The sequence below is a fragment of the Bubalus kerabau genome, chromosome 16 (genome assembly GCF_029407905.1).
Source record: "Bubalus kerabau isolate K-KA32 ecotype Philippines breed swamp buffalo chromosome 16, PCC_UOA_SB_1v2, whole genome shotgun sequence".
NCBI classification, from domain to species: domain Eukaryota; kingdom Metazoa; phylum Chordata; class Mammalia; order Artiodactyla; family Bovidae; genus Bubalus; species Bubalus kerabau.
In genome coordinates, this window is record NC_073639.1 from 21,160,022 (window position 1) to 21,177,883 (window position 17,862).

At 41.5% G+C, this 17,862-nt stretch overlaps 1 protein-coding gene across 2 annotated transcripts in view; it reads left to right on the plus strand.

Annotated features, from left to right (window-relative positions):
- TBC1D9 (TBC1 domain family member 9) overlaps nucleotides 1-17,862 on the plus strand; it is a 132,072-nt gene that overhangs the window by 87,145 nt on the left and 27,065 nt on the right. For both annotated transcript variants that reach the window (XM_055550730.1, XM_055550731.1), the window contains exons 9-13: nucleotides 414-564; nucleotides 2,340-2,554; nucleotides 4,771-4,888; nucleotides 6,029-6,314; nucleotides 6,669-6,798. In XM_055550730.1, the coding sequence (XP_055406705.1) occupies nucleotides 414-564; nucleotides 2,340-2,554; nucleotides 4,771-4,888; nucleotides 6,029-6,314; nucleotides 6,669-6,798 (900 nt within the window). The remainder of the gene's footprint in view (nucleotides 1-413; nucleotides 565-2,339; nucleotides 2,555-4,770; nucleotides 4,889-6,028; nucleotides 6,315-6,668; nucleotides 6,799-17,862) is intronic.

The window sequence follows — 17,862 nt, forward strand, 5'->3', positions numbered from 1 at the left end:
AGGTCATATATTTCTATATGCAGGTGACATTTTTCATTTTTGTTTTTTAACCGTTGTTTAAGTAACCAACAAGTAAGTACATAATGTCTCAGGCCACATTTAGCAAACATCCACTCTGTTTCACTTGGAGGGGTAGACATAAAGCCGTAAGTAACATTTGCATTCTCCTGACCCATCTCAGGTAAATGGCATTCTGACTCTGGGCCAGAAAGTTTCATGGCAGATCCACAGTCTCTGATATATGAGTCAGGTCACAGAAGGTCTTCAGAAAATCTGAGTTCTTTGTTCTCATGAATTCTGTCCAGAACTTACCAGCTCCATTCTCCAGGGAAGATGTTCTGACTTTCCGTCAAACTTGTCCTTACCATTCTCGAAGTACTTTGGGTGTAATGATGCTACATCATCCCTTTCAGGCCAAAGAGTTTTTGAAAGAGCAGGCCTGGAAGATTCACTTTGCGGAGTATGGGCAAGGGATCTGCATGTACCGCACAGAAAAGACCCGGGAGCTGGTGCTGAAGGGTGTCCCTGAGAGCATGCGTGGGGAGCTCTGGCTGCTGCTGTCAGGTATGGCGGGGCTGGAGTGGGAGCACCCCTCCAGAGTGTGGGGAGCCCCGGGGCTGCTCTCAGCCTTCCATCATGCCTCAGGGCTATTTCAAGTATGTAACCCCCACCTCAGCCCAGGGGTCTAATCTCTAATCAGTGAAGTACAAATCAATTTACCTTCTCATTACATATGTGTGTGTCTGTACATATGCATGTGTGCTGAGTCGCTTCAGTCGTGTCTGACTCTTTGCAACCTCATGGACTGTAGCCCACCAGGCTCCTCTGTCCACGGGATTCTCCAGGCAGGAATACTGGAGTGGGTTGCCACTTCCTACTCCAGGGGATCTTCTGGACCCAGAGATCAAAGCCGAGTCTCCTGTATTGGCAGGTGGATTCTTAAAACACTATGCCATCTGGGAAGCCCATGTGTATATATACACATATTTAACCTATAAGTACCTATTTAATTATATAATATGTGCATGTATGTGTGTTTTTTTATATGTACATATTTGTATATATGTATATGTGTACATAAACCTTATACTTGCATAAATTGCATTTAACTAGATTTATAGTTAAGTGCTTGCACCCAGGGTTTGTCTGTTTTTAAGAATCATAGCATGCAGCTATGTCACAGCATGCAGCTATGTCACAGCAGTGGTTCTTGCCCACCTCTGCGTCCTCCCACGCCGCACTGAGGAGCTCCCCTCCACAGCAGTGGCCCCTCACTGCCAGGAACATGCTCCCTGCCCCCTGCAGTTCTGAAAATCCCTCTTCATCCTTCCTCCTACTCTTCAGTGTGGCTCTTTGTCAGCCCTTCATAATTTCAGTTTTTAAACTTGTTTTGAGAGACAACGCCTCCTTTTTCACGTGAAATCATAAGGAAAACCCTGATAAAATGCAAGCAAGGCTGCTTGGTTGGAGAACTGAGACGGCTTCAGCTTCAGCTTGACTCTCTCTGCCCACTTCTCTGTTCTTGTTGAGCAGCCCCTTTGGGTTGTCTGTGGAAGTTCCTTGGAACACAGTTTCTAGGTTGGAAGCCTCTACCTTTAGGGAGGGTTTTTTGTTTGTGTGTGTGTAGGGAGGTTTGTAGGGAGGTTTTTAAAAAATGCATTATTTTTTTTATTGAAGCATAGTTTAACAGTACTGTTAGTTTCAGGCATACAGCATAACCATCCAGTTGTCTTTTTTTCTGATTATTTTGCCTTATGGGTTATTACAAGACATTGACTATAATGCCCTGTGCTATACAGTAAATCCTTGCTGTTTAACCTGTTGTATGACTAGCAGTTTGTATCTGTTAATCCCATTCTGTAATTTGTCCCTCTCCCATCCTCTTCCCCACTTTGGCAACCATGAGTTTGTTGTCCGTGTCTGTGAGCCTGTTTCTGTTCTGTATCTAGGGTCATTTGTACTCTTGTTTGGGCTTCACATATAAGTGATATCATAGAGTGTGTGTGTGTGAGAGAGAGAGAGAGATAATCACTCAGTCATGTTCGACTCTCCGCGATCCCATGGACTGTAGCTCAGCAGGCTCCTCCATCCATGGGACTCTCCAGGCAAGAATACTGGAGTGGGTAGCCATTCGCTTCTCCAGGGGATCATAGCGAACAGGGGAGTTTTTAAGCCTCCGGCTTCCAGTGGAGCGGGAAGAGGGCGGGGCCGGGAGTGCAGTTACCGCCGGCTGTGGCTGCGACACGCAGGTCCTCACAGGAGGAACGTGAAGGCGCCGGGTCAGGCAGCCAAGGCCGGGGCTCCCGCTTCTGATGCTGGGTCCGTTCCGTGTTTCCCAGGTGCCATCAACGAGAAGGCCACTCACCCCGGCTACTATGAGGACCTCGTGGAGAAGTCCATGGGGAAGTACAACCTCGCCACGGAGGAGATTGAGAGGGACCTGCACCGCTCCCTTCCAGAACACCCAGCTTTCCAGAACGAAATGGGCATCGCGGCTCTGAGGAGAGTCTTGACAGCTTATGCTTTTCGAAATCCTAACATAGGGTATTGCCAGGTGAATGTCCCAGATGGGTAAGACTTTAAAAAAAAAAAAAAATGTGTTCTGCCAGCCGGTAAGTAATAAGAAAGGCTTTATGGGGGACTTCCCTGGTGGGTCCAGCGGCTAACATTCCACACTCCCAGGGGGCCCGGGTTCGATCCCTGATTAGGGAACTAGATCCTGTATGCTGTCGCTAAGACCCGGTGCAGCCAAATAAATAAATATTTCTTTAAAAAGAAGAAAGGCTTTATGGTTAAGAGAACAATTACTGTACCAGGGTCTCTCGACCTTGGTACTGTTGGCATTGTGGACTGAATAATTCTTTGTGTGGGGCTGTCCTGTGCTTTGGGGAATGTTATTAAGCAGTAACATTCCTGCTTAATAACATGTTTAATAGCATCTTCTCAGGAAATGCCAGTGCTCCTCACTTGTGACAACTAAATGTTTTTAGACCTTGTCAGATGTCCTCAGGGAAGCATGCTCTCCCAGAGCAGAGAAATACTGCACTGAGCAGAGGAGCCAAGGGATAAGAGTGCCCTTTCTGGATCTACCACCGTCTGGTGGCCTGGCTGGTCACTAACTGGTCACGAGCATATCTGGGCACCAAGCCTTTAATTCTGCATTCTGGGTTCCCCAGTGCTCCTACCCTTTGCAACTCCTAAGCAATTAATTTCCTTGAGAATGTAGCTCTTATATGCTATGGCTATATTTTAAGGCCCACTAAAATAAATGTGTAATTCAGTATTAAAAAATGTTGCCCATATACCAACCACAATGATTGCTTGTATATGTTAGTATGGATAGCACAATTTGGAAAGCTCTAAGATAGTGTCTTTAGATTGAAAGGCTACATATGTACCCAGAGAGACCTTCTTTGACCATCTAGTTGAAACCTAAAGCAGGCTTACTTCCTCAAAACCTGTATACCGTGCGTGCACATGCACACACACACACACACATCACAGGTCTCCCTGTACATTTTATCTTTTTGAGAGCAGTTAATTTAAAATATACCTCCAAATTGATTAATCAACTTTTACATCTCTTTTATCTCTCTGACCCCTGGATTTATGCCCTGTGAGATTTTTCACCACTGTGCCCCCTCCTTTTCCCCAATACTTAGTCCAGAGCCTGTTACCAAGTAGAACCTCAAAAGAAACTTACCTTGACTGAATGACAAAGAAACCAGCCATGACCATGATCATGTAGTAGGCAGGTTAATTCTCAAGTGGAATTTTAATGATTTCTATAAAGAAGTTTATATTTAAAAATTTATATAAAAATTTTTTATTTCTATAAAAAATTTAAATGATTTCTATAAAATCTTCTTTAAAGATTTCAATAGACTTGGGAACCTATTGAGTCAGGCTTACAAGGAAGAGCCTATTAGACCAAAATTCCTTTTTTGACATTTATATTGTAGGAATCTGATGAACACTTACTTACCGGTTTCTCCAGGATCAAAAGAAATACAGGAGGGAGCTGGCTTCTAATATAATAGAGTTCATATTTATCTTTTGATCTTCTCCTTTTTAATTAAGAGGACTATTAAAGTAGTTGAGCCTGGAGTGCTTATGAGTTAGCTGATAATATCTTTTAATAAAGTAGGTTACTTTAGAATTAAACCCCTGTTACTTATCACTACCATCCTTATCCAGATGAAAATAATGGGCGAGGACTCCAACTTTAAAAGGTTTCATTGTTCCCTGAAGAGCGCCCCAAGCCATGCGTACCCGGTGATAGAAACAATTACAGAAGATTAAAAGGGAAATATTCACCTCACCGGATTAAGGATTACAAACACTGAGACTAATAGGTTGAAAGCTTTGTCAAATAGGCTTTGGACATAGTTTTTGAATGAAGATCTGTGGTCATGGGGAGCTCAGCCCTTGGTGCATATTGGTGTTCACGGAGTCCTTAACAGTTAACAGGCAAACACACACACACACACACACACACACACACAAAACAACAAACAAAAGCAAAACACTTAGCAGGCTGAAGTTCTAAGGGTTTTTACATTTTTTAAAAGTTGTAAACAAAACAAAACTCAGAAGAATGTGTGTATGTAAAGCCTTTACACATTTATCATCTGTTCGTTTGTGGAAAAAGTCTGCTGGCTCCTTTGGGACTAACTCAGTCGTTTCTCAGGTTAACAAAGTTGCTCATATGTTAAAATGTGTCTGATGTATTTTAAATGTATCTGATGACATCTTCTTTCATCCCTTTAGGCCATGAACATTGTCACATCGGTGCTGCTGCTTTATGCCAAAGAGGAGGAAGCTTTCTGGCTGCTGGTGGCTTTGTGTGAACGCATGCTCCCTGATTACTACAACACCAGAGTGGTTGGTACGTGAGGATGCAATTAATTTATAACCCTTATCTCATCAGGAAAATGTTTCTAGAACCAGGAAATCATCTGTAATCCCATTTTCAGTCAGTATTAGCCAAAAGAGTGTCAGACAACTCCAGTTTCCCAAAATGGGAATGAGAGGGCTTGAATCAATATAGATTGTACACAAAGGAGCACCGTGGAGCTTCGGCCCATGGAAAGAATATACGTCTCACTGTTTTAGAAAACACTCAATGTGGGTGTCTGTGGCATGTGAGAGCTACACCAGGCACACAGATCCCCAGTCCCCAAAGGTTTAATAGTGCTTTCATGAAGAGCTTGGAATCTGTGGAAAGCAGAAGGATTCAAAAAAGGAGTGGGCAGAATAGCATATAAAAATACATTCAGAGCTCAGTTTCTAAGGTATTTTTCAGAACTGGTTTCATTGCAAAGCAAGCAGCGATGGTGAGCATTTAAATAAATTATTGGTGTCTCTCCATATAATCCCCTCCAGTGTTAGACATTCATTTTAGCAAGACAAGCTTTTCATTGCTAGTATAGCAAAAGGTGTACTTTATGCTCTCCTCTTATGTTCTGTCTTCATTTCTAAACTTTTGCACAGTAACTTGATTCATTGGAAGTACTCTCTAGAAACATCAGGGAGTTGATCATGAATGTGTACAGCTGGAATGCTTATACTTTGGGGGTGGGGGGGAACCAAACAGTTATTTAAAGAAACAATTCCTAAATGGGGACCAAGCATCCAGAAGAGTGATTTTTTTTTTTAAGAGTTTGCCAATAAATGAACCTACTTAGATGTATATTTCATGCCTAGCCAAACATCATGTTGCCAGCAAAATAATTGTGTGTCAGGAAAATCTTGTAAGTTGACCTTCTCCACAGCTCTTAGAGGTGTGATGTTATTGCTCTTTTATGATCAAGAAGCAGGGGAGGAAGGCCCCAGGAAGAGAAGATGCAGTCAGAACTCATCTGGTGACTTGGCTGTGCTGATACCTTCTTCTAGTAACCTAGTGATTAGAGTTCTGTCTCAGTAGCAGTTGTCAACTGGCTTATTTTCGCCAAGCTATTGTCTTGGGTTCACTTGTGAGAAGGTGCTGTTGGTTAACGCATGACCTTTTGCGTCCGCCCCGCTGCAGGTGCGCTGGTGGACCAGGGTGTCTTCGAGGAGCTAGCCCGGGACTACGTCCCGCAGCTGTACGACTGCATGCAGGACCTGGGCGTGATCTCCACCATCTCCCTGTCCTGGTTCCTCACCCTTTTTCTCAGCGTGATGCCCTTTGAGAGCGCAGTGGTGGTTGTTGACTGTTTCTTCTATGAAGGAATCAAAGTGATATTCCAGTTGGCCCTAGCTGTGCTCGATGCAAACGTAGACAAGCTTTTGAACTGCAAGGACGATGGGGAGGCTATGACCGTTTTGGGAAGGTATTTCTCACCTGGAAAACTACCCCTGGGCTTTCTTATCTGTACCTTCCATCTGCCTTTCTCCTTGGTTCTGTGAGTCTTATATGCCCTGATGGTTATCATAGGGCCCACTTCTCTGTGTGATTGAGGATTTTTTTTTTATTATTCTTCTTTGTCTTTGGAAGTAAAGACGATTAACTATACTTCAGTTTAAAAATAATAATAAAATTTTAAAAAGAAGTGAAGGGATTTTCATTCACTCTTAAGGAAATTCTAGCCTTCTGATACGCAGAGTTTGCAGAAAATAGGTGGACAGCTGTAAAGGGAGAATTCTGGATTTGCCTCCCAGTGACTCTGGATTCCTTTCTTCTTCAGGTATTTGGACAGCGTGACCAATAAAGACAGCACGCTGCCCCCCATCCCTCACCTCCACTCCCTGCTCAGTGATGATGTGGAGCCCTATCCTGAGGTTGACATTTTCAGACTCATCAGAACTTCCTATGAGGTAGGTCTGCCTGGGCTCACAACACTCTGCGTGCTCAGAGGGCCTCCGCTGGATGTGTGCCACACGCTTCCATTGCTAACCCAGGGTGTCCCAGCTTCCCTCCTGGTTCTGAGAACTGGTTGTCGAAGCAAGCAGCTTCCCACCAGCTGACAGCTTCGAGCTCCAGAGAGGGCCACCGAATGAATGGGCCAAACACCACGGAGCAGTTGCGTGACCTGCTCAGGCCTCCGGCTCTTGGCTTTGCCCACCTCGTAGGCTGATCAAGTAGCAGCTCGATTTCAGCTCTGGGTGGGTTAAGGAGGGGCTGTTGAAAGCAGACATGGGGGGGGAGGAGCCAAGATGGCGGAGGAGTAGGACGGGGAGAACACTTTCTCCCCCACAAATTCATCAAAAGAGCATTTAAACATCGAGTAAATTCCACAAAACAACTTCCGAATGCCGGCAGAGGACATCAGGCACCCAGAAAAGCAGCCCAACTCTTCGAAAGGAGGTAGGGAAAAAATATAAAAGACAAAAAAAGAGACAAAAGAGGGAGGGACGGAGTTCCGTCCCGGGAAGGGAGTCTTAAAAAGAGAGAAGTTTCCAAACACCAGGAAACCCTCTCACTGCCGAATCTGTGCCGAGCTTTGGAAGCACAGAGGGCAACATAAAAGGGAGGGGAAAAAAAAAAATAAACAATTAAAAATCGCGGATTGTGAGCCCTACGGGAACTCCCCTAGCGGAGAAGCAGCGCAGATGCCTGCACAAGGCATTAGCAAGCGGGGGCTGGGCAGGGAAGTGCGGCACGGGCTGTGTCCCTTAGAGTAAGAATCGGGCCGAATGTCCTGAGCGCTATCTGAGCGAAATAATTTGGGCTAGCAAACCAGACTGTGGGATATCTACCACGCGAAAAGCCAGCCCTAACCTAAGACACCGCCAGGCCCGCGCACAGAACAAAGGACTGAACAGAGATAGCCGGCTGCAGACCTCCCCCTCCGGTGACAGGCAACCAGAGCCGGAAGGGGGCAATCGCAGCCCCAGAGAGACACTATCTATAAAACTGTAAGCAGGCTTCTTTGCTAACTAAAACTTCTTGGGGGTCTGGACGGTCAACATCTGCCTGAGAAGGTGCGCCGGTTTTACACCCAGATAACCGAGTGGCGGGGAGGCGATAAGTCGCAGCATTGGCGCCCGCCAAGCACCTCATCGCCTGAGCTGCTCGACCTGGGAAGAACACAAAACGCAGGCCCAACCGAGTCTGCGCCTCTGAGGACTACCCGAGTGCCTGAACCTGAGCGGCTTGGACCTGGGAGCTCAGTCCAGGGCCGGCCTCTGATTGTTCCTGGCGGAACAACCTAGAGCCCAAGCAGTGTGGGCAGGGAGGTTACACGCGCCGTGAGCGGGGGCAGACCCAGTGTGGCTGAGGCACTTCGAGCGCACGCCAGTGTTATCTGTTTGCAGCATCCCTCCCTCCCTCCCCACAGCGCGGCTGAACAAGTGAGCCTAAATTAAAAAAAAAAAAAAAAAAAAAAATAGGGTCCTACACCGTCCCCTTTGTGTCAGGGCGGGAACCAGACACTGAAGAGACCAGCAAACAGAAGAAGCTCTAACAGAGGGAAACGCCTTGGAAGCTACAGGCCATAGATTAAAACCCTGTGGTTACTACGGATTACATAGGAAGGGGCCTATAGATCTTGAGAAATATAAGTCGGACTAAGGAACTGCCAAAAATGAACTGAACCCACAATACTCACAACAAAACCAGAGAAAGACCTAGATATATTTTTACTATTTTTACGATCAATCTTTCTTTCTTTCTTTTTTTTTTAATTAAAAAAAATTTTTTTAAGTCCTCTATTGTCCTTTAATTTTCACTTTTATAACTATTACTTTGCAAAAAAAAAAAAAAGACCCTATTTTTTTTTTTTTTTTTTCTTTTCTTCTTCAGCAAACTTCATATATATATTTTATAATTTTTTGACCGTGGTTTTTTTTTTTTTTTCTTTTTTCTTTTTCTTCTTTTCTTTAACATTGCATTTTTGAAATTCCAAACTCTACTCTAGATTTTTAATTTTAGCCTTTTGATATATGTTATCAATTTTGTACCTATAGTTTTTTTCATAATTGCTGTGACTTTTTTTTTTCCTCTGTTTCTTTCTCTTCTTCTTTTATATAACATCGTATATCTGCAATTCCAAACTCTACTCAAGATTTTTAATTTATGCTTTTTGGTATTTGATATCAATTTTGTACCTGGATTTTCTTTATAATTTTTGCGACATTGTTTTTGTTGGTTTGTTTGTTTTCTCTCTTTATTTTTCTTCTTCTTCTTCTTTTTTTTTTTTTTTTTTTTAACGTTGTATTTTTGAAATTCCAAACTCTACTCTGGATTTTTAATTTTTGCTGTCTGGTATTAGTTATCAATTTTGTACCTGTAGTTTCTTTATTACTTTCACGACCTTGTTTGTTTTTCTTTGTTCGTTTTTTCTCTCTTTCTTTTCCTTCTCCTTTTCATTAACATCGCATTTTTGAAATTCCAAACTCTACTCTAATTTCTAATTTTTGTATTTATGTATTTGTTACCAATTTTGTACCTTTAAGAACCCAATCTTCAGGACCCATTTTTCACTAGTGTACGAGATTACTGGCTTGACTGCTCTCTCTCCCTTTGGACTCTCCTTTTTCTCCACCAGGTCACCTGTATCTCCTCCCTAACCCCTCTCTACTCTACCCAACTCTGTGAATTTCTGTGTGTTCCAGACGGTGGAGAACACTTAAGGAACTGATTACTGGCTGGATCTGTCTCCCGCCTTTTCATTTCCCCCTTTTATCCTTCTGGCCACCTCTGTCTCCTGCCTCCTTCTTCTCTTCCCTGTATAACTCCGTGAACATCTCTGAGTGGTCCAGTTGTGGAGTGCACATAAGGAAGTGACTACTGGCTAGCCCACTCTCTCCACTATTGATTCCACCTCATCTCATTTGGGTCACCTCTAACTCCCTCCTCCCTCTTCTCTTCTCCATGTAACGCTGTGAACCTCTCTGAGTAACCCTCACAGTAGAGAAACTTTTCATCTTTAACGTAGATGTTTTATCAGTGGTGCTGTATAGAAGGAGAAGTTTTGAAACTACTGTAAAATTAAGACCGATAACTGGAAGTAGGAGGCTTAAGTCCAATCCCTGACTCCAGGGAACTCCTGACTCCAAGGAACATTAATTGACAGGAGCTCATCAAACGCCTCCATACCGACACTGAAACCAAGCACCACACAAGGGCCAACAAGTTCCAGGGAAAGACATAACAAGCAAATTCTCCAGCAACAAAGGAACACAGCCCTGAGCTTCAAGATACAGGCTGCCCAAAGTCACCCCAAAACCATAGACATCTCATAACTCATTACTGGACATTTCATTACACTCCAGAGAGAAGAAATACAGCTCCATCCACCAGAACATCGACACAAGCTTCCCTAACCAGGAAACCTTGACAAGCCACCTGTACAAACCCACACACAGCGAGGAAACGCCACAATAAAGAGAACTCCACAAACTGCCAGAATACAGAAAGGACACCCCAAACTCAGCAATTTAAACAAGATGAAGAGACAGAGGAATAGCCAGCAGATAAAGGAACAGGATAAATGCCCACCAAACCAAACCAAAGAGGAAGAGATAGGGAATCTACCTGATAAAGAATTCCGAATAATGATAGTGAAATTGATCCAAAATCTTGAAATTAAAATGGAATCACAGATAAATAGCCTGGAGGCAAGGATTGAGAAGATGCAAGAAAGGTTTAACAAGGACTTAGAAGAAATAAAAAAGAGTCAATATATAATGAATAATGCAATAAGTGAAATTAAAAACACTCTGGAGGCAACAAATAGTAGAATAACAGAGGCAGAAGATAGGATTAGTGAATTAGAAGATAGAATGGTAGAAATAAATGAATCAGAGAGGATAAAAGAAAAACGAATTAAAAGAAATGAGGACAATCTCAGAGACCTCCAGGACAATATTAAACGCTACAACATTCGAATCATAGGGGTCCCAGAAGAAGAAGACAAAAAGAAAGACCATGAGAAAATACTTGAGGAGATAATAGTTGAAAACTTCCCTAAAATGGGGAAGGAAATAATCACCCAAGTCCAAGAAACCCAGAGAGTCCCAAATAGGATAAACCCAAGGCGAAACACCCCAAGACACATAGTAATCAAATTAACAAAGATCAAACACAAAGAACAAATATTAAAAGCAGCAAGGGAAAAACAACAAATAACACACAAGGGAATTCCCATAAGGATAACAGCTGATCTTTCAATAGAAACTCTTCAAGCCAGGAGGGAATGGCAAGACATACTTAAAATGATGAAAGAAAATAATCTACAGCCCAGATTATTGTACCCAGCAAGGATCTCATTCAAGTATGAAGGAGAAATCAAAAGCTTTTCAGACAAGCAAAAGCTGAGAGAATTCTGCACCACCAAACCAGCTCTCCAACAAATACTAAAGGATATTCTCTAGACAGGAAACACAAAAATTGTGTATAAATTCGAACCCAAAACAATAAAGTAAATGGCAACGGGGTCATACTTATCAGTAATTACCTTAAACGTAAATGGGTTGAATGCCCCAACCAAAAGACAAAGACTGGCTGAATGGATACAAAAACAAGACCCCTGCATATGTTGTCTACAAGAGACCCACCTCAAAACAGGGGACACATACAGACTGAAAGTGAAGGGCTGGAAAAAGATTTTCCATGCGAATAGGGACCAAAAGAAAGCAGGAGTAGCAATACTCATATCAGATAAAATAGACTTTAAAACAAAGACTGTGAAAAGAGACAAAGATGGTCACTACATAATGATCAAAGGATCAATCCAAGAAGAAGATATAACAATTATAAATATATATGCACCCAACACGGGAGCACCGCAGTATGTAAGACAAATGCTAACAAGTATGAAAGAAGAAATTAACAATAACACAATAATAGTGGGAGACTTTAATACCCCACTCACACCTATGGATAGATCAACTAAACAGAAAATTAACAAGGAAACACAAACTTTAAACGATACAATAGACCAGTTAGACCTAATTGATATCTATAGGACATTTCATCCCAAAACAATGAATTTCACCTTCTTCTCAAGCGCACATGGAACCTTCTCCAGGATAGATCACATCCTGGGCCATAAAGCTAGCCTTGGTAAATTCAAAAAAATAGAAATCATTCCAAGCATCTTTTCTGACCACAATGCAGTAAGATTAGATCTCAATTACAGGAGAAAAACTATTAAAAAATCCAACATATGGAGGCTGAACAACACGCTGCTGAATAACCAACAAATCACAGAAGAAATCAAAAAAGAAATCAAAATTTGCATAGAAACGAATGAAAATGAAAACACAACAACCCAAAACCTGTGGGACACGGTAAAAGCAGTCCTAAGGGGAAAGTTCATAGCAATACAGGCACACCTCAAGAAACAAGAAAAAAGTCAAATAAATAACCTAACTCTACACCTAAAGCAACTAGAAAAGGAAGAAATGAAGAACCCCAGGGTTAGTAGAAGGAAAGAAATCTTAAAAATTAGAGCAGAAATAAATGCAAAAGAAACAAAAGAGACCATAGCAAAAATCAACAAAACCAAAAGCTGGTTCTTTGAAAGGATAAATAAAATTGACAAACCATTAGCCAGACTCATCAAGAAACAAAGGGAGAAAAATCAAATCAATAAAATTAGAAATGAAAATGGAGAGATCACAACAGACAACACAGAAATACAAAGGATCATAAGAGACTACTATCAACAATTATATGCCAATAAAATGGACAACGTGGAAGAAATGGACAAATTCTTAGAAAAGTACAACTTTCCAAAACTCGATCAGGAAGAAATAGAAAATCTTAACAGACCCATCACAAGCACGGAAATTGAAACTGTAATCAAAAATCTTCCAGCAAACAAAAGCCCAGGTCCAGACGGCTTCACAGCTGAATTCTACCAAAAATTTAGAGAAGAGCTAACACCTATCCTGCTCAAACTCTTCCAGAAAATTGCAGAGGATGGTAAACTTCCAAACTCATTCTATGAGGCCACCATCACCCTAATACCAAAACCTGACAAAGATCCCACAAAAAAAGAAAACTACAGGCCAATATCACTGATGAACATAGATGCAAAAATCCTTAACAAAATTCTAGCAATCAGAATCCAACAACACATTAAAAAGATCATACACCATGACCAAGTGGGCTTTATCCCAGGGATGCAAGGATTCTTCAATATCCGCAAATCAATCAATGTAATACACCACATTAACAAATTGAAAAATAAAAACCATATGATTATCTCAATAGATGCAGAGAAAGCCTTTGACAAAATTCAACATCCATTTATGATCAAAACTCTCCAGAAAGCAGGAATAGAAGGAACATACCTCAACATAATAAAAGCTATATATGACAAACCCACAGCAAACATTATCCTCAATGGTGAAAAATTGAAAGCATTTCCTCTAAAGTCAGGAACAAGACAAGGGTGCCCACTTTCACCATTACTATTCAACATAGTTTTGGAAGTTTTGGCCACAGCAATCAGAGCAGAAAAAGAAATAAAAGGAATCCAAATTGGAAAAGAAGAAGTAAAGCTCTCACTGTTTGCAGATGACATGATCCTCTACATAGAAAACCCTAAAGACTCCACCAGAAAATTACTAGAACTAATCAATGACTATAGTAAAGTTGCAGGATATAAAATCAACACCCAGAAATCCCTTGCATTCCTATACACTAATAATGAGAAAACAGAAAGAGAAATTAAGGAAACAATTCCATTCACCATTGCAACAGAAAGAATAAAATACTTAGGAATAAATCTACCTAAAGAATCTAAAGACCTATATATAGAAAACTATAAAACACTGGTGAAAGAAATCAAAGAGGACACTAACAGATGGAGAAATATACCATGTTCATGGATTGGAAGAATCAATGTAGTGAAAATGAGTATACTACCCAAAGCAATCTATAGATTCAATGCAATCCCTATCAAGCTACCAACAGCATTCTTCACAGAGCTAGAACAAATAATCTCACAATTTGTATGGAAAAACAAAAAACCTCGAATAGCCAAAGCGATCTTGAGAAAGAAGAATGGAACTGGAGGAATCAACCTACCTGACTTCAGGCTCTACTACAAAGCCACAGTTATCAAGACAGTATGGTACTGGCACAAAGACAGAAATATAGATCAATGGAACAAAATAGAAAGCCCAGAGATAAATCCACGCACATATGGACACCTTATCTTCGACAAAGGAGGCAAGAATATACAATGGATTAAAGACAATCTCTTTAACAAGTGGTGCTGGGAACTCTGGTCAACCACTTGTAAAAGAATGAAACTAGAACACTTTCTAACACCATACACAAAAATAAACTCAAAATGGATTAAAGATCTAAACGTAAGACCAGAAACTATAAAACTCCTAGAGGAGAACATAGGCAAAACACTCTCTGACATACATCACAGCAGGATCCTCTATGACCCACCTCCCAGAATATTGGAAATAAAAGCAAAAATAAACAAATGGGACCTAATTAACCTTAAAAGCTTCTGCACATCAAAGGAAACTATTAGCAAGGTGAAAAGACAGCCTTCAGAATGGGAGAAGATAATAGCAAATGAAGCAACTGACAAACAACTAATCTCGAGAATATACAAGCAACTCCTACAGCTCAACTCCAGAAAAATAAATGACCCAATCAAAAAATGGGCCAAAGAACTAAATAGACATTTCTCCAAAGAAGACATAAAGATGGCTAACAAACACATGAAAAGATGCTCAACATCACTCATTATCAGAGAAATGCAAATCAAAACCACGATGAGGTACCATTTCACACCAGTCAGAATGGCTGCAATCCAAAAGTCTACAAGTAATAAATGCTGGAGAGGGTGTGGAGAAAAGGGAACCCTCTTACACTGTTGGTGGGAATGCAAACTAGTACAGCCACTATGGAGAACAGTGTGGAGATTCCTTAAAAAACTGGAAATAGACATGCCTTATGATCCAGCAATCCCACTGCTGGGCATACACACTGAGAAAACCAGAAGGGAAAGAGACACGAGTACCCCAATGTTCATCGCAGCACTGTTTATAATAGCCAGGACATGGAAGCAACCTAGATGTCCATCAGCAGATGAATGGATAAGAAAGCTGTGGTACATATACACAATGGAGTATTATTCAGCCATTAAAAAGAATACATTTGAATCAGTTCTAATGAGGTGGATGAAACTGGAGCCTATTATACAGAGTGAAGTAAGCCAGAAAGAAAAACACCAATACAGTATACTAACGCATATATATGGAATTTAGAAAGATGGTAACAATAACCCTGTGTACGAGACAGCAAAAGAGACACTGATGTATAGAACAGTCTTATGGACTCTGTGGGAGAGGGAGAGGGTGGGAAGATTTGGGAGAATGGCATTGAAACATGTAAATATCATGTATGAAATGAGTTGCCAGTCCAGGTTCGATGCACGATACTGGATGCTTGGGGCTGGTGCACTGGGACGACCCAGAGGGATGGAGTGGGGAGGGAGGAGGGAGGAGGGTTCAGGATGGGGAACACATGTATGCCTGTGGCGGATTCATTTTGATACTTGGCAAATCTAGTACAGTTATGTAAAGTTTAAAAATAAAATAAAATTAAAAAAAAAAAAAAAAAAAAAAAAAAAAAAGAAAGCAGACATGGGGAGGTTGACCCTCCTGTGCTCATGCCAAGTCCTTGGGTCTCCTGGGAAGCAGACAAGCCAGTGCTCTTATGTGGGGGATGCATAGAATACTCTCGCCTCCCAGAGAAGAACCAGACTCCTAGGACTCCTCTCAAATATCTCGGCCCGGGTTGGGGAAGGTATGTTCTGGTCCACAGTGACCCCAGATCTGGTCCTGAATTCCACAAAAGAGCCAGTGTTGCTGTGTCCCTCATAGCACTTGTGGTTTTTGGCTTTCCGGGGACTCTGGACCCATAATACCTGTGGTTTGTTCATTTCCTGATCATTAAGGAAGAGTGTGAATGTTTCGCTGAGCACACCAGGCCCTCTCCAGAAGTTTTGGGATCATGTACCTGGTGATTGTCAGCATTCCAGCTAGCAGCAGCCTGGATACTGGAGAGATGGTGACCTCTGGCTAAGGTCAGAAAATCTCTCTTAAAGAGAATTTAAAAAAAAAAAAAAATAGGTGCTTTAAAAAAAAATTGGTATGGATCCAGACACCTTTTCAGAAATATGTGCCCTTAACTCAAAATAGAAGAAAGGCTGATAGTTTATTATTTCAGAAAATTTTTGTTAGCACTCCATACATATTAAAAACAAAACATTTGGGGTATGTTTTTAGTATCATAAAAGTAACGCATGCTTATTGTAAAATAATGTAGAGACTGAACACATGTGAAAGAAAAACTGTATCCTGTGAGCATCTCACCATATCTCCCTCCAGTATGTTTTCATATTTGCAATTTATACTTAAGCACAAGTATTTGCTTAAAAGTGCTTTGTAACTTTCCATTTTTGACTTAAAATGCATGATGAACATTCTCTGATATTTAATATATTGTTTGTTTGCAGGTTTTCATAGATTCTTAACATTCTGCTTTAATGAGATGCCAAGACTTTTTAGCTGGTCCCTTTCATTGGATATTTACTTAGGTTGCTTCCAAATTTTCAGTACCATATTGGCAAAGTTGTATGATATTATTATGTATATATAATATGTATGATACTATATATTATATAAAAGTTTCTACACAAATAATACATCTCTGACTTTTTTCTTAGAGTCCATTCTTAGGAATAGATTTCCAGTAGTAGATCAAAAAGTATGAATTATTTCCAAGCTCCTGGCACACCCTGTACAGTTTCTGTATAGATTTTCCTGATTTACATTTTCACTAGTAGAGGTTAAGGATGTCTGTTTCACTTCATTCTCTCCAAAACTGGTTATTATCATAATGCATTTTTTAAAAAAATCACTGCCCCAGGACTTTAATAGTCCTCCATCAGAAATGTTGAATGATTATTTTTCCAGAAGAAGAGCCCATGTGACTGATAGCAATAGTTATTATTATAGCTGTGGGTTGTTTTTCTAAAGGCATCCCCCAAAACCTTTATTGTGAAGAGAATTCTAGACCCAAGTAATAAAGCTTGGTATGTAGAAACTCAGCTTTGTTCTTTACAACAGATAAGCTAAGGTCTCGCTGAGGTCAGCACGTGGCCCGTTTTTAATGGGAAGGAGTGGAGATGGAAGCAAGACCAGAGCTGGTGTCCGTTTCCTTCCTGTCTGTCTGGTCCCTGATGGCGCCCCTCAGGCTGCCAAGAGCCCTAGCTCAGGACACAGCCATAGTTTCCTTCCTCTGCCTGGGAAGACAACCTTCTTTATTTTTGCCAATGCCTATATCACCTGCTCTTTCAATGCACAATGGTTTGCTTTTTGTTTTCTCTGCTTAGTGGCACCACCCTACTAATAAGCCTCCAGTGCCTTCCCAATGCCTTATCTGTGTGCACTTGCTAAGTCGCTTCAGTCGTGTCTGAGTCTGTGAAACCGCATGGACTGTAGCCCGCCGGCCTGCTCTGTCCTTGAGATTCTCCTGGCAAGAATACTGGAGTGGGTTGCCATGCCCTCCTCCAGGAGATCTCCCCAACTCAGGGATTGAACTCACATCTCTTAGGTCTCCTACATTGGCAGGAGGGTAATTTACCACTAGTGCCACCTGGGAAATCCCCATTACCTTACTAGGTCATCCTAAAGACAACACCGCAAGTCTTGCCTTTCCTTTTTTTTTTTCATCTCCTATTAGATTCAGTTCAGTTCAGTCGCTCAGTCGTGTCCGACTCTTTGCGACCCCATGAATCGCAGCACACCAGGCCTCTCTGTCCATCACCAACTCCCAGAGTTCACTCAGACTCATGTCCATCAAGTCGGTGATGCCATCCAGCCATCTCATCCTCTGTCGTCCCCTTCTCCTGCTGCCCCCAATCCCTCCCAGCATCAGAGTCTTTTCCAATGAGT